Consider the following 14317-nt stretch of genomic DNA (forward strand, 5'->3'; position numbering starts at 1 on the left):
AACTAATTATCAGTATCAATAAGGCAGGCCACTGTCTTTAATTTTTAAACACAAAAAAAAGCAATAAAAATAATAAAAAACCTACAAAGAACAAAAATCACACACACATTTTAACAAAGTAAGCTCTATATCTACCTTCACTTGTATAAGAAATAGACTCTCTACCTAAAAACCCATCTTAACTATGTTGGAAAAAAAAGTGCCATGATGTCTGGACAAAGCATTATGACACTACAGGAAGAAAGTGACACAGTCATACAGCTAAGGGGATAAACTATATAAACATATTGCTAGGGACAAACTCAAAATAAGATGGTATATAAGACTCAAGCAAAAAAAGTATTCATAATCAAAGCCAACCATAGACACTTGTTTTGCATACATAAACAAGTGCTTAGTCTTAAACACAGATAATTTCACTGTTTTTATTGGTTATTTTATTAGGAATTGCCATCTTAAGTACAGTGGGGTTCTCCTTAAGCTCTGCCAGTCACATGTCTTTTAAAAGGAGATAATGGCTTAGAAAACTACTAACTACATGCAGCCAGCAGTATCCAACACCTTGCTTATTCAACATTACAAACTGCCTTTCATCACAAACTGGGTGTACTAAAACCAATGCTTCGTAACAGTTTTTAAAGTCTCCAGAACACTTTACTAAATCATTCAAGTAACAGTTCCATTAAAAAATAAAAATCTTCAAAGCAATTTACAGCTGAAAAAGCAATCAGTTCTGGAATTGCAGATTATTCAAAGGAATTAGCATCCAAAGTATTCCCAAACCCCAAGATTCATTGAACAACTTTTCTAACCTGCTTTTTTTTTAATGCATCTTTAGGAACACCAAGGACATTTCTTCAAGTTAAAAAAAAATCATAACATGACACATAATATTGATCAAGTAAAAGAAAGCTTTTACATCAATTTTCTTCCATACTTCTACACTGGAAACTTATCTCAGAAACTGGGATAACATGAGATGACAGCCACAATCACAATTAATTTGAACAAATACCATGACATTTCCAAACTGTTGCCTGCCTCTGAGCTGTAGCTGCTCTTGGAAATAAACATTAGAATATCACAATTCTAAACCAAACTGAACATATGTCAGCTGAGGGTTTCAGAAGTGGTCAACATCAACCACACTAAGATTAGACACCAGATGTGGTTCCCTGCATAGCCTTAATACTGTACCAGCTCCAGAGCCATATCCTGGTAAGCTTAGCAAGAAGCAGGAGGTCCCATCGTACTTCAGTGCTGAAGACTGAGAAGTTTGAGCTATCTTTTCCATATTATGTATAACCTGGGACATTATAATTTCTTGAGGTCCATTCAATTACTGAGATTTAATCCATAAAAGCCAATTATCTAATATAGTTTGCTGAGTACAAAAAAAGTTTGGTTTTGAGAAAAAGGCCACAGCAAGTGAAAACCATATGAAAATTTCTACCATATGACCACAGCTAACATTCACACTAAGACATCTAAATCCTACTGGGAATAAGCCCTTTTCTAAATTCACGGTGTAGAATTAACCTGTTATGACTGCTCAATATTTGGCACAATAGAACCAGGACTCTGAACAGTGCTACAGTGCAAGCAACATTCAGAAGTGTCCTGAACAAGTGGTGGTATCTTTTCACCAGACTTTCCAATATAATTGACCAGTGCTTACAACATCCAAGTTTATTAAGAAAAGGATTACTTATACAGGGACAACCAGCAAATGTACACTTTGAAACTGTCAAAAATATTTTCTACATACTTAACTAAAAGAAGAAAAAACCATGACCAAATCTGGAACTTTTGTAACCATTAGGGAATAATAGTGAAAACTTAAAAATTTTGAAAAGTCATACGCCAAGAAAATCCATGTGTATAAAATCAGGTTTTGCCTAAGCTTCTGGCTCTTAGAATCGCAAGCACATGAGAGCTAACATTAAATGATTGCAGTCTGATTTTAACACCTTGATTTTCTCGCTTTTGTTCCCAGGACGCAAGAAGCATTAGTTATCTCAGTAGGTAACCAAAATGGATTTTTAAGCAAATAGCTTTTGCTTTGTATAAAGACAGATATTTTAGGTCTAGGCTAACGTGAACATCAAAATCAATCTCTTCCTTATTTTTTACTAGAGAATATTCCGAAAGTATTGGGAATAAATGAAAAATTGTACCTTAACAAGACATTGGATTCTCACCAAGCCTTTCACAAACCTGATAGTCATTGCAGAGAGGTCCTTCAAAAGTTTTTCTTTTTTATTCTCTGATCAGTGTACATTTTTCCTTAACATATTTTTAAGTCTTGTGATACTTAGGGGTGGTATCAACAATCTGTCACACTGAACTATCAGTTCAATCTTTCCACTAAGAATCTACCAGGCTAAACAACACTTGCACTTATGTCTCTACAGAAAAGTTTCCTCAAAAAAATGCCTTCGGACACACTTTTTGCTATACAAAGAGGTCAAGTCTGTCCATCACTTTTTGAACATTAAGTATGAAAGCTAAGGATGCAAAGAAGTGCTGATGTTTGTTAGCTCACTGCCTACTACTTTTCAATTAAATACATCTTTCAGACTCCAAATGCCTTTTTATTTAACTATCAAAACCTGTAAATTCTTAAGATGTACTTATTAACAGAAAGCACATATCTTGCCGTATGGGGTGGGGGGCATTGTCTTTATTCGCCATTTATCAGTTTAAGAGGTTTTAAGAATGATTCTGCTCTTTTAGGAACCAAACTCCAATTTTCTCACTGGGTCCTTACAGCACTTGCTACAATTACTGTTCACCACAGCACTTTCAGAGTACACCGAAAGAAAGGTATACACTGTGTCAGTGGGACGAAAAAAAAGAGAACACTTCCATAATTAAAACTTTTAAAAGTACTCATTAATATAGTGTATATGGGTTACAACTATTCCACATGGTGGAACAGTCAGGTCAATGTTTGTTGAGGCTAAATGACATAGCACATCTTCATTTCAGTGGCTGTTGGCAAAGCTCCACAAGTCAGAGGACTAAAGAATGTCCCCTATTTGCTCCACACAGATAATGCCAAAGCTGCAGTTGATGGATTGTCTGCCACAGCAACTGGAAGAACTTTGGCATTCCACTGTAGCAGAAGCCATGCCACCACCCATAACAAGAACTTATTACACTGTCTGGACAACATATGCAGACCTAATTTTGTGACACACTACAGCCAAGAGATACTGCAATTCTATCGCCTCCACACTCTCAGTAGGCACACCTAACCCAGCAGTGGTTTTGCCATAGGGATGTTTCCCAATATTGGAACAATGTAACCTCTAAGTATCAAGGCTGGTCTACCATTAGTCGGGAGCAGTTTGCTATCAAATGAAGTCCTTTATAAATAGAAAACTGCTCTTCCTTACCAACGTCTCAAGAGAGCTAAAGTGTACTTGAGTGAACAGACTTTTCTGTTTCACTTAAGAGAAGCAAGAAAAAGAAAAACTGAGTGACTTTAAAACCTCCATGTCACTGAAGCATACATCCATATATATATATGCTCACGTATTTATTGACCATCTGTAAACCAACAGGCCAGACAGAGAAAATTTATTTTAGTAACAAATTTCAGCTGTGCTCATATCTCCAGGGTGGCTAAACATTTGGAACTTAATACAAGGAGCAAACATTTTCTCCTCATCAAATCATAGCTCTTTGAGAACTCATACACAATAGCATTAGCTGGGTGCCAATTCTTTGCATAGTCTTTCCTTGGCTAAAGTTTTTTGTTCAAGCAGATCTGTTACTCAGTACAGGCGGTCTATTGCACTTTGATAATGCTCGAACTCAGCAGAATCTCTAGTTATTCTCTGCTTCCCTTAATAAATCGCCCAGGTTTTATGACAATTTTACAATTTCAGAAAAGTTATTAACAACTAAACTTGCAACCTTTTCAATAGGCTCTTTTTTTCCATAAGAGACCATAGTTATAAAGAAGAGAAATCCAAATTATTGCCTTTGATGTGCACTACATAGCAATTGCAGGGATATATGGAATGCTCTAAAATTCAAACTTGCTGTTCTTTTACTATCCTGTTCTTTTCCCATTTGAATTTCATAAGCAAAGCTCAAAACTAACATCTGTCTGCATAGTCACTTCACACAAATGTGCTCCTGTCAGTCGATGGAGCTATTTGAGCTAGGACATTTTAACTTGCTTAAATGACAATACAGGTACCCTGAGCAATTAACAAACCCAGTGTATAAAAAAGGGATAGTGGAAAAAATGAAACAGTTTAGACAGATGAAAAGTCTTGATAGTAATTTGCACAGGCTACACTGGAAGCCTGTCATATTAACAAGTTACCTCATTTTTGCAGCAGAAAAACAGCTTTTAACATTCAAGGTGACAGCATCAAGAAAAACACAGAAACAAAACAATAAAAAAGCCTACCTTGCAGCCAAATATAAGTTTAAAATATGCTACATTCCAACACAGGATTCAGTTTATAGAAGGAAAACAGATCTTGATTTTTTTAGCTTTCTTGATCATTAACAACTTATGTGACACAATAAATAGTGCAGGACTGCTTAATTCACAGTAAGACTACATAGCAAATGAAAAATTAAGAGAATGACAGGTAAACATGGACTCTGGACATGTCAGTAAGACACAGGTTTCACCAAAAAATTCATTCTCCAAATAATGGAGGAAAAGGAAAAAATGCCACATTTTTAAATATCTTCAATTCCACTTATCAGGAAAGGTCCACTGTATGAAGTTTTCTGTGAAAGAACTTCATGGACCTAGAAGAAACATGAAACAGTTCAATTTCTACCGTTATCTAGATTCTCTTGTGCCATATCTTCAAAATTCCAAACACACAAACCAGACATTTTGATGTGGACACTTAGCTTTTTTTCCCAGCTTCCCTCCTCAATTCATCCCTTATTCCTTTGAAAGCTTATATTAAAGGGAAAAGTAGAAGAGAAGAGGGCACCCTATTCATTTCAAAACAAACAGCATGAAAGACTGCACCCAGGTTTTAAAATTTATATAGCTTAAGATACCACCACTTTGCATTACATGATGGCAGTATGCAATTTTAACAACCTGCTTAGCGTTTCCTTCTGCAACACCCACACTGATTTTCCACTTCCACAATATCCTGATATATTCGGGCAATGACATTCAGCCCCATATTCCTGAAAAAATTGCCAATGCCTCACTACTTCCTGCAGATTCATTTTTAGAATTCAAATGATTTGCCAACACATGGCATTGCCAACATATTAGCAATACACATCTTCTCCTAAGTTCTAATAAAAATCACATTTAGTAAAAATTTTACTGTTGGGCAGGGAGCTAAAAAATTGTTTGTACACCACCTGGCTATATATTGCCTTGTACCTCTATAGCTTAACTACTGTAAGAGTAGGTTATTTAAGAAAAGTAAGTGGACCACAGCAACTCAAAACAAATCATTTGCACTGACTTAATTTGAGCAGTTTACATTCATCACCTGAGCTTCACAGGACCAACTGTGTTCTAATGTTGTCTTTTCAAAGATATAATTTAACCAAAAGTACTGTGTATTATACATGGAGCTACCAAAAGCCAAGCAAAACCATTTTCTAGGCTGCCTGGTGGAATTATTTTTAAGCAGCTTCTAGGTATGCAACAAAAGTCACACCCAGCACCATTACAAAAGTGTCTTTTCTCTTTTGTAGTAGAGTATCATTGCAAGCAGCTTCCTAGTAGACAATACCACTTCTCTCACCTGACATACCATCACTTTAACCTAACAGTATCAGTTATACACAAGCACTTGGATAACACATTACACTGAAAAACTGCAAAGGACAGGCAAGACAAAAGAAGAAGAAATAGGATTCCCAAGGAAAAAATGTGGAATGATCATGATATTTTGAAGACTAAGAATTAAGTGCTCTAAGATCTGTTTAAATTGCTTATATTCTTTTTCTAGATCTAATTGATCTAAAGAACAACTGAGGTAGCACCTTTGAGATGAATTCTGTAGTATTTTTTTACTTCATATGAAGTCATATTGTGCCTTTTCTAAATGAGAAAACAATGCTATTGTATCACTTTTCATGTTGTATTTTTGGAAGTTTTTATAACACATGATAAAAAAAATGACTGGCAATTATTTGCAATACACCTCAAATCACAAGACTGATGGTACAAAATAGGTAAGGCACATGCACAATTACTTAGTTGACTACCTATTTTTTAAACTATATCTGCCAAGGGATATGACTACAACTTACAAACTTTGTACACAGAGATTCCAGAAAGCAGCAAACCACAGCATTAATGAAATAACACAGAAGCACAGCAAACTACTGAAATACCGATGTGAAAGGGAAAAATAATGGGAAAAGGTCCTTAACTACCCCATTTTGTTTCAAAACTACTGAAGAAGTCATTCTTGTTTCTCCAGCCCCATCTACCTACAGCCCTGCTCTACTTCTGCATTCACAAAGCAAAGAGCTAACAGTAATTCAAGAGCCATAGCATCTGTATCAGTCATCAGTTTCTAACCTGGCAGGTTGCAGAGGACAACACAAGCCTTCTAGCAAGGAACTAATTTCTCAATGCCCCTACATATCAACAAGCAAAAAACTCCCTCACTGAAGCAAACAGGAGAGGAAAAGAGAATAGCCCAACACAACCACAGACCTAAACAGACTGCACAAAATTTGCAACAGACCACCTTTTCATCGCACTCAAACTTAAGTTTTATGAAGTAATCCATAAAAATAAGTGACTGGATTGCCAAGACAGTAATTTTCTCAATTGACATATGTTAGATTAAGAAAATATACATATATGACATTTACATTCTAGTGAGAGGACAGATTATTGAAGTGCCTGGGCATTTAATCTCTTTCCCATTCATTACAGAATCATATAAAAGAAAGATCTATTAGCAGAAGCTGTTACCTGTTATAGAGAGGAACATAATTTTCTATCTCCTTGCACCTTCTAGGAAGTGAATGATACCACAAAACACACATGAAAATTTGACTTTAACCTCTGGTATCTTGTGTCAAGATCAAGGTATCAGAAATCACATTCAGTTACATTAAAAATGATGCAACAAAGTAAACAGTATTTAGAAATTAGAGCAGGCAATGCCTTCCTGTGATGAAAGGAACCAACAGAGCTGGAGTAGTAACTGTTAACCACCTTGTTTCACATACCTCAATAGAAACACTAAAGTTGCCCATAAACAGATTAATGAACCTAAAGTTAAGACATAGTTCCTTTCCTCCTTACTTAGACCTTAAAAAAACCCCAAAAAACTTAGATACACTAAATCCATAGTTTATGCAGAAAAAGAGCAAGAGCGCTATGTATGTCATTATGTATAATGTCAATAAAAGCTACCTGTGATAGTAATCAAATAGTAGAGGGGTTAAAAAAAAAAGAAAAGAAAGTTTCATGTATGCTCAAATTAGTTATTTTAAAGTTTTATCCTTACAGAACAAGAACTTTCAAGGCTTGCTTCTTTTTCCCCTGCATTACCCAGTGATTGACACACTTTTAATCAGCCACATACTCAAGAAGAAGCATCACTTTTTACCTTCAGCTTTATTTCATCTCAGCTAGCTCCAGTAAAGTCACCTATCAAAAGTCTGCTCCAAAATAAAAAAGGCAAAACAAACAAAACCAGAATATGGAAGCAAAAACTAGCACTACAGACAGGATATTAACCAGTTTCACAGGAAAAGCCTGCCTCCTTGTGGCTCAAGTAACCATAAATTAGATTTCTCCAATTTATTCCATTACACCCAGTAAACCTGGTGAGCCAAGACAGTAACAGCCTTATAGTTCAAGGTGGTTTGGGGTTTTTGTTTTTGGGGGCTGCAGTTGATGAAAAAGAAAAATGTTTCTAATTTTAGGAAGTACTTGTGAAAGTGGATCCATCACTCATTGCCACAGTATCACTTTTAGCCTTCTCCTATAGATATGGTGGGAGATGACAGAGGTTCCACTCAAAAACAACTGACATTCTTCACATGGTAACAAATGCAAAAGCTTGTCAGCACCTCAGGCTGACAACCCCAAGGCTACAAACCTTGGTTCAGCTGTGGCATAACCCTGCAGGCCTCTCTGAATGCCTTAGCTTTCAACAGTAAATCCCCATTCTGCCTACAGGTATCCTCCCGGGGATGCTTCTGAGGATTTCACTCTTGACAGCAGCAAAGCATTTGGCACTTTCAACAAGATGCAGACCTTCTTTGTCCAGCCTGAAGGGCTCAATTACATGGGGCTACTTTCTTAATGCCTAGAAGAGTAAGTTCTTTAAAAATCAGCTGGAGTTTTTGGCTGGCTCTGGTGAGAGGGTTTGTTGTGTTGGGTCTTTTCAATTTCTTTTTGATTTCAATCCAGTCACTCCATTGTACAAGAGCTTAGTGGTTCAAGAACTTAAAACCTGTGTGACAAATATACAAATACAAGTTCATGCCAGTCTTAGGAGGGGATCACATCAGGATGACTTTGGCTTTCTGACCATCTTTTAGAAGCTGCTCCATTTTTATCCAAGTCTGAGACAGAGAGCATGAACTGCTTTTGCTCTGGGTTTGGAAATTTATCCATGAAAAGAAGGGAACTTCCAGTCTCCACTCTAAAGGCTTTGTAATATAAAACACATTTAGTGAACACAAAAGTAGACTGCATTTTTTTCAGTCTCACAATTGCCAGGCTTGCAACTTGTTCTCTTCTCTGTCACAGCCTCTGTATGAGAACCATTTCTCTAACCTTTAGACATGTGAATCAGACTTGCTCCTTCCAATTTACAACCCAATTACCCATCTGGAAAAAAGTCAACAGAACATGGCTCTCATGTTTACAATAATTTTGATTGGAGATTCAATGGAGGGGAGAACAGGAAAAAACCCCAAACATTTCTGTCCCCTTCAAGCACATCTTGAATGAAAAGCTTCAATTCTACTCTTTTCTTCTTTTCAAGAAGAAATAAAAAAAAAGTTGTCACACCCTAAATTCCAGCTGTGTATTACATCACTTCTTTCTACTACAGTTTTTATGCCTAGGTCCAAAATGAGAAGCATTGCACCTTTTTTTTTTTATTGTTATTATTATTCACACATTTACCAGTGAGACAGCTTGTGTTTTGTGTGCTTTAGACTCTTTCATGCCTGCTCAGATCCTACCAGGTCAATACACTGCACACAGAGCTGTGTATTGCACCACTGTTGAGAGGGACCAAAAGCTTTATCAAGGCTGTACCACACACTGCAACATCCAAACAGCTTCACAGGTCTTACTAGAAAGGTTGTAAATGAAGATCAAAATAAGCAGAAGCTTAGATTAACTCTGACACTACTCTAACAGGAAAAGCAAACCAAAAAAAAAAAAAAAAAAAAAAAAATCACTCTTTTCTCTTACTCAGGTGCAATCTTGGCAAAGGGCAAGCACCTTCAACTCTACTGAAGAGAAGGGGAATTGCTGCTGTTCAACACATCACGGGACTGGGTGCCATATCAAACAAGTCCAGTATGTCTGAATAACACACTGGGTCTGTGCAGGGAAAAAAAAGAAAGATAATCCTTATGGAAAAACATTCTGTTTGTCAAACCTGATCTGTAATTAACATGCAAATTACTTACACAAATGAAGAACTATCCCCTCCTGGCTTTTGTAATTTTATAGACTGAACACAGCAGAGACTTAAATTTATTAAAAGTTATGGTCTTCTGTAAGCAACTCTGTTTCCATTATATTGAAATAGTGGGCAAGTAATAAGGACTACATGAAGTTATACACATCAAGAAATTTACGACAGCAGGGTTTCTGCTCATAAGTTTAAGACAGTTTGTGTTTTTTTGCTTTACAACAGTGTCTGACACTAAGTTAATAAGCCTTTTATTCAGATTCAAAAGCTATTACATTACACACATCTTCCTCGACTTACATTTGCTAACCTATGCTGAAGCCTGGGATTAAATTTTACGCTTCGCTGACAGAAAATAGAATCCTAAATCACCAATCCACATATAATAGTTAATTTCCCCACTTGTTTTTTGTGGTCACAGTACCTACTTTCTTCCTTACCATGGCCTTACTTTAAACTTTCTCATTTTCACACATAGCACTGGGCTTCAGCACAGGTCTATGAAATGTCTCATTTTCTTTAAATTATCTCTACTAAACTTTCCCAATTACCCAGACCAGTAAGGTCTACTACATTTTGTGCAGAATACCAAATTATGCTACCGATGCTAGTAACAGGATCATTGATCTCTTAAAACCATAATAAAAAGTACACCTAATATCAATAATAAACAGCAACAGGTTCTAGCAGATCAAGTACCAGACTCTTACTCAGAAATACTGGTTTCTTTTGTATAGCATTCTCACGAAGTCTTCTAGGTGACCTTGGGCAAATCACTACCCCCCCCACAGCAGTTTCCCCAGCAGTAAAAATTAATTGAACAGAATTGCAAATCTGTCTAGAAACTCCAAATGTAACACACCATAAGAGTTAAAAATATATTTCCCTATCTGCAGATACATTTGCCTTGATAGCTTTTCTTTATCCCATTACACAGCAGCAGTGCAAGATTGCTTTTACTTTCTAAATACACTCTGGTGGTTCTCCAAGAAAGGCTTTAGGCTACTGCCTTACTTTTTATCACATGCTTGATCTATTTCTGCTACTGTGTCTACTTTGAAGGACCAAGACCTTGTATTTGGCAATACATACTTAACACTTACTTTAATATATTACGTCAAAATTTGCTGTTGAACTCATTCCTAAGTTAGAGAGAGAATAAAAAACAGGACAGAGAGCCAATTATCAGAGAGCAGTGACTCATTCTCTAGACCCTTGCTCACGTAAGTAGCCATCCAAGTATTTGCCTCCACGACCTGACACACGAACAAGTCATCGGCATTTTCTTACAGCGGGTACAGGCATTGATGAACCAAACTGCATCAAAGCAACATAAAAATGTTCCTCTTTTTACATATCAGCTAGACCAACAAAACATTACTTTTCATTTAATGGGAGGCAGCCATTTATTAGTGAACAACACCGTTCAACTGTGGTGCACTTCATTTGATTGCCCTCTTGCCATTTCTAGTTTTTGTAAAAAAAAAAATATGCAATTATGACATGCTTTACACCTTTCCTATTTCAAAATGTAAGTATTAAAAAACAGTTTCTAAAAGGTCTTGATTTTTTTCATATTTACTGGGGGGAGAAGATCAAAAAAGAAAAAAGCACTTAATTTTTCTAAGCAAAGATAGTGTATAAAGTTGCCACTTCCCACATCACACCACAAAAAACCTGCTCTGATTGACACAAACGTGAACTGTGATGTGACCAGCTGTGTTCCTGATCAATGAATTACTACAACATCTTGGAAAATCTGCTTCATAACTTGATAGCCAGAATAATGAAAAATTACTCCTGTATTGTCCGCAGGGAACTTCTTGAACATTAGTAACACTTGCAACATGAGCTACTATAAGAAGAAGGAAGAGACAGACCTTCCACGACACAGACACAAAACATGACAAACCCGGCTGTTTCCTGGAATATTGCAAAACCGGTCGGAAAACGGCATCCTTCAGGCACAGCGCTAAGGAGAGAGGAAAGTGCTGCGCATCCAAAGGGAAAAGGCATTAGCAGCTCGGCTCCTCGCGTGTTGTCTCGGTGGGAACACGAGCCCGCAGCACTCCGGTGCCGGCGGGGAAGGCAGGAAGGGCAGACGCCGTGAGCCGGGAGCGGAGCGGAGCCAGACGGGCCCCCCGCCCCGGAGCGCAGCCCCGGCCCTCCCCACCCTCCCCTCCCGCACCAACTTCCCCCGGCCCGGGACGTGGCCGGCCGCAGTTGGATAGGGAGCGACGCGCCGGGGCTGAAATCGGTCTGAAGTCCACAAAGAAGCCATCTGCCTCCGGGAAGCGGGCTGGAGAAGGGCGGGCGGGAAGGGGGAAGGAACAGCCCTGGGCAGTTTCACGCCGCCTGAAAGCGAGCGGTGGCGAAGAGACCCCCGCGGCCGCCGCCCCTGCTCCCTGCTCCCAGCCCGAGCACCGCGCAGCGCTGCCCCCAGCCCGGCCGTGCCGCCGGGACACGGAGCGGGCGTACCTTCCCCGGGCTGAGCTCTCACCTTCCTCCTGCCGCCTCCGCCGCCGCCGGCCAGCGCGGCGCTGCCGCCCGAGTACATGTAGTAGGCGATGCCCAGCACCCAGAGGAAGGCGAAGCAGAGCAGCAGCCGAGACCTGCGCCGCATCCTCCCTCCCGCGCCGCCGCCAGGCCACCAGGAAACGGCCGCCAGCAGCCGCCGCCTCCGCTCCTGCCGCCGCTGCCGCCGCCGCCGCCGCGCAGGGTCAGGGGGCAGAGGGCGAGCGCCCGCCCCCCGACCAATCCCGCGCCGCCCGGCCCCGCGGGGGGCGGGCCGGCTCCGCCGCCGTCGCCATGGTTGCAGCACGCCGGGCCGCCGCCTCCGCCGCGCCTTCGGGCCGGGGGCTGCGCGCCCCCCGCGGCGGCTGCGGGGCGGGCACCGGCACCGGCACGGCCCGGACCGGATCCGCCCGCGCCTCTCGCCGCCGGGCACTCCCGGGCCCGCCCCGCTGGCCGCGGGTCTCCGCGGGCGCTGCCCGAGCCGGCCCGTGGGACTGGAGCCGCGCCCCGCGGGCGGCGGGAGGGCGGCCGCTCCCCGCCCTGAGGCGGTAGGGAAGTGCGGAACCGCGCGGCTGTGCGGGACTCTCCTCCTCGGAGTTGTCCCACTCCCTCCCCGCTCGTGCTGGGTGATTACACAGAGACTCCCGGTACCACCAAACTCCAGAGTGGCCCCGGTCGGCGCCTCGCTCCCCTCGGCTGCCTCAGCCCGAAGCGTCCGCGGCTGGGCCACGGGCAGTGCCGCAGTGGCACCTTGGACGTGACAGGTGCTGCGGGCTTCCAGCGCTTGGTAGAGGCTGTGCCCTCCTTCAGTGCAACCTCTGAAGACTGCAGTACAGCGCTGGTGTGTTGGTCTCACCTCTTTGGAGTTGTCCTACTCCCCCACTCATATTGGATGATTGCACAGAGGCTCTCAGGCCCCCAGAAACTCCAGACTGGCCACGACACAAGTCGTGTCTCCATCTCTTTCTGGAATGGAAAATGTGCTTTATGAAGGTGCTGTCCCTGAAGTCATTTGAGGAAAGTGGTGAGGCAGATCTTCATTGTACATCAGAGGTCAGAAAGCAAAGTCATGTCAGGGTATGTCCACTGCCCTCTGCGTGACATTATTTAAGAACATTATTAAGAGCCATTGTCCCAAGGCCACATGGGACACATCGAAGACCTAACACCCAACCATCCCACTGAGGTCACACACCTGCTCTGCTTGCATTTCTGAAGTCACCACTACAGCAGTGCCCAGTCTGGAAGCATGGCCACCACCACCACAGGCCTAAAAGCATCTCTGGAGGATTCTGCCTGGATCTTCACGGAAGGTTGACCCACGTAAGGCTCTACTCTTAGAGGCTGGTGTGTTGATATAGGGTCGTTGCATGGTAAAATTACCTTTCTTTGTACTTACCCAGTTCCACCCTTGAACACCCCAGGACAGACACTAAAGTGCTGCTAGTTCACTGACTCGCATGTGCACAGCTCATGCTGCTGTTTTTCCACGCCAATGAGTTTCCTGTTGTTCAGCATTTGCTGCTATCTCATCCCACTGTGAGACATCAAGAAATGAGAACACAAAACTAACAAGAGACACATTCTCTAACAATTAAAAAGCACCTCTATTTCAGAGGCATAATATCCACTCAAGGGAGAACATTCCAGGTTTTGAAATGTCTTTTTTCTGTCATCTCACTGTGTTTTATCAATAGACTGTTTTACTCCCATGTGTTCTGACTATACCCCACATTTCTGTGCTCCTTCCCTCTATACCAATGTCAGGCCTCTGCTAGTCCAGCCACACCAGTGGCTACAGAGCCTCTGTGGCAGATTGCTCACCCAGCTGGGTCAGGATGTGGCCATGGGGTCTGGCATAACTTCTGTTGCATAAGCAGGAAAAGATCCAGCAGCCAAAATAAATGGCATAAAAAACTCCCCTGCTCACCAGCACAGTCACTCCGTTGACAGTCTTGTCAAGAAGGTGAATCATGGCAGCCTTGGCACTGCCTGGGCAGAAGTTGTATGGCATGCAAAGATTTCAGGGAGTATCTGCATACCTTCCCACCTACCAGAGCACTGGTGGAGAGGTAGAATGGGTCAAAAGACAAAGAAAGGAATTCCAAATAAGTATCCATTCAGGGAGTGTAAAACAAAGAGATCTATTTCTTCAGAGCAAATGA

General features: G+C 41.2%; 1 protein-coding gene and 1 long non-coding RNA gene across 2 annotated transcripts in view; one reads left to right on the forward strand and one right to left on the reverse strand.

Moving 5' to 3' along the window:
- The window catches only part of GALNT2 (polypeptide N-acetylgalactosaminyltransferase 2), a 92936-nt gene extending 80579 nt beyond the window's left edge, over positions 1-12357 (reverse strand). The window contains exon 1 of the mRNA XM_085055451.1: positions 12139-12357. Coding sequence (XP_084911577.1) covers positions 12139-12261 — 123 coding nt within the window. The 5' untranslated portion in view covers positions 12262-12357. The remainder of the gene's footprint in view (positions 1-12138) is intronic.
- Positions 12358-12484: 127 nt separating this feature from the next.
- On the forward strand, positions 12485-13864 carry LOC146439544 (uncharacterized). The gene is made up of 2 exons (XR_014850825.1): positions 12485-13475; positions 13577-13864. It is a non-coding gene; the product is annotated as an uncharacterized LOC146439544 (long non-coding RNA).
- Positions 13865-14317: the final 453 nt, after the last annotated feature.

Source organism: Lichenostomus cassidix, chromosome 3 (genome assembly GCF_008360975.1).
Source record: "Lichenostomus cassidix isolate B80296 chromosome 3, HeHo_3.0, whole genome shotgun sequence".
Taxonomy (NCBI): domain Eukaryota; kingdom Metazoa; phylum Chordata; class Aves; order Passeriformes; family Meliphagidae; genus Lichenostomus; species Lichenostomus cassidix.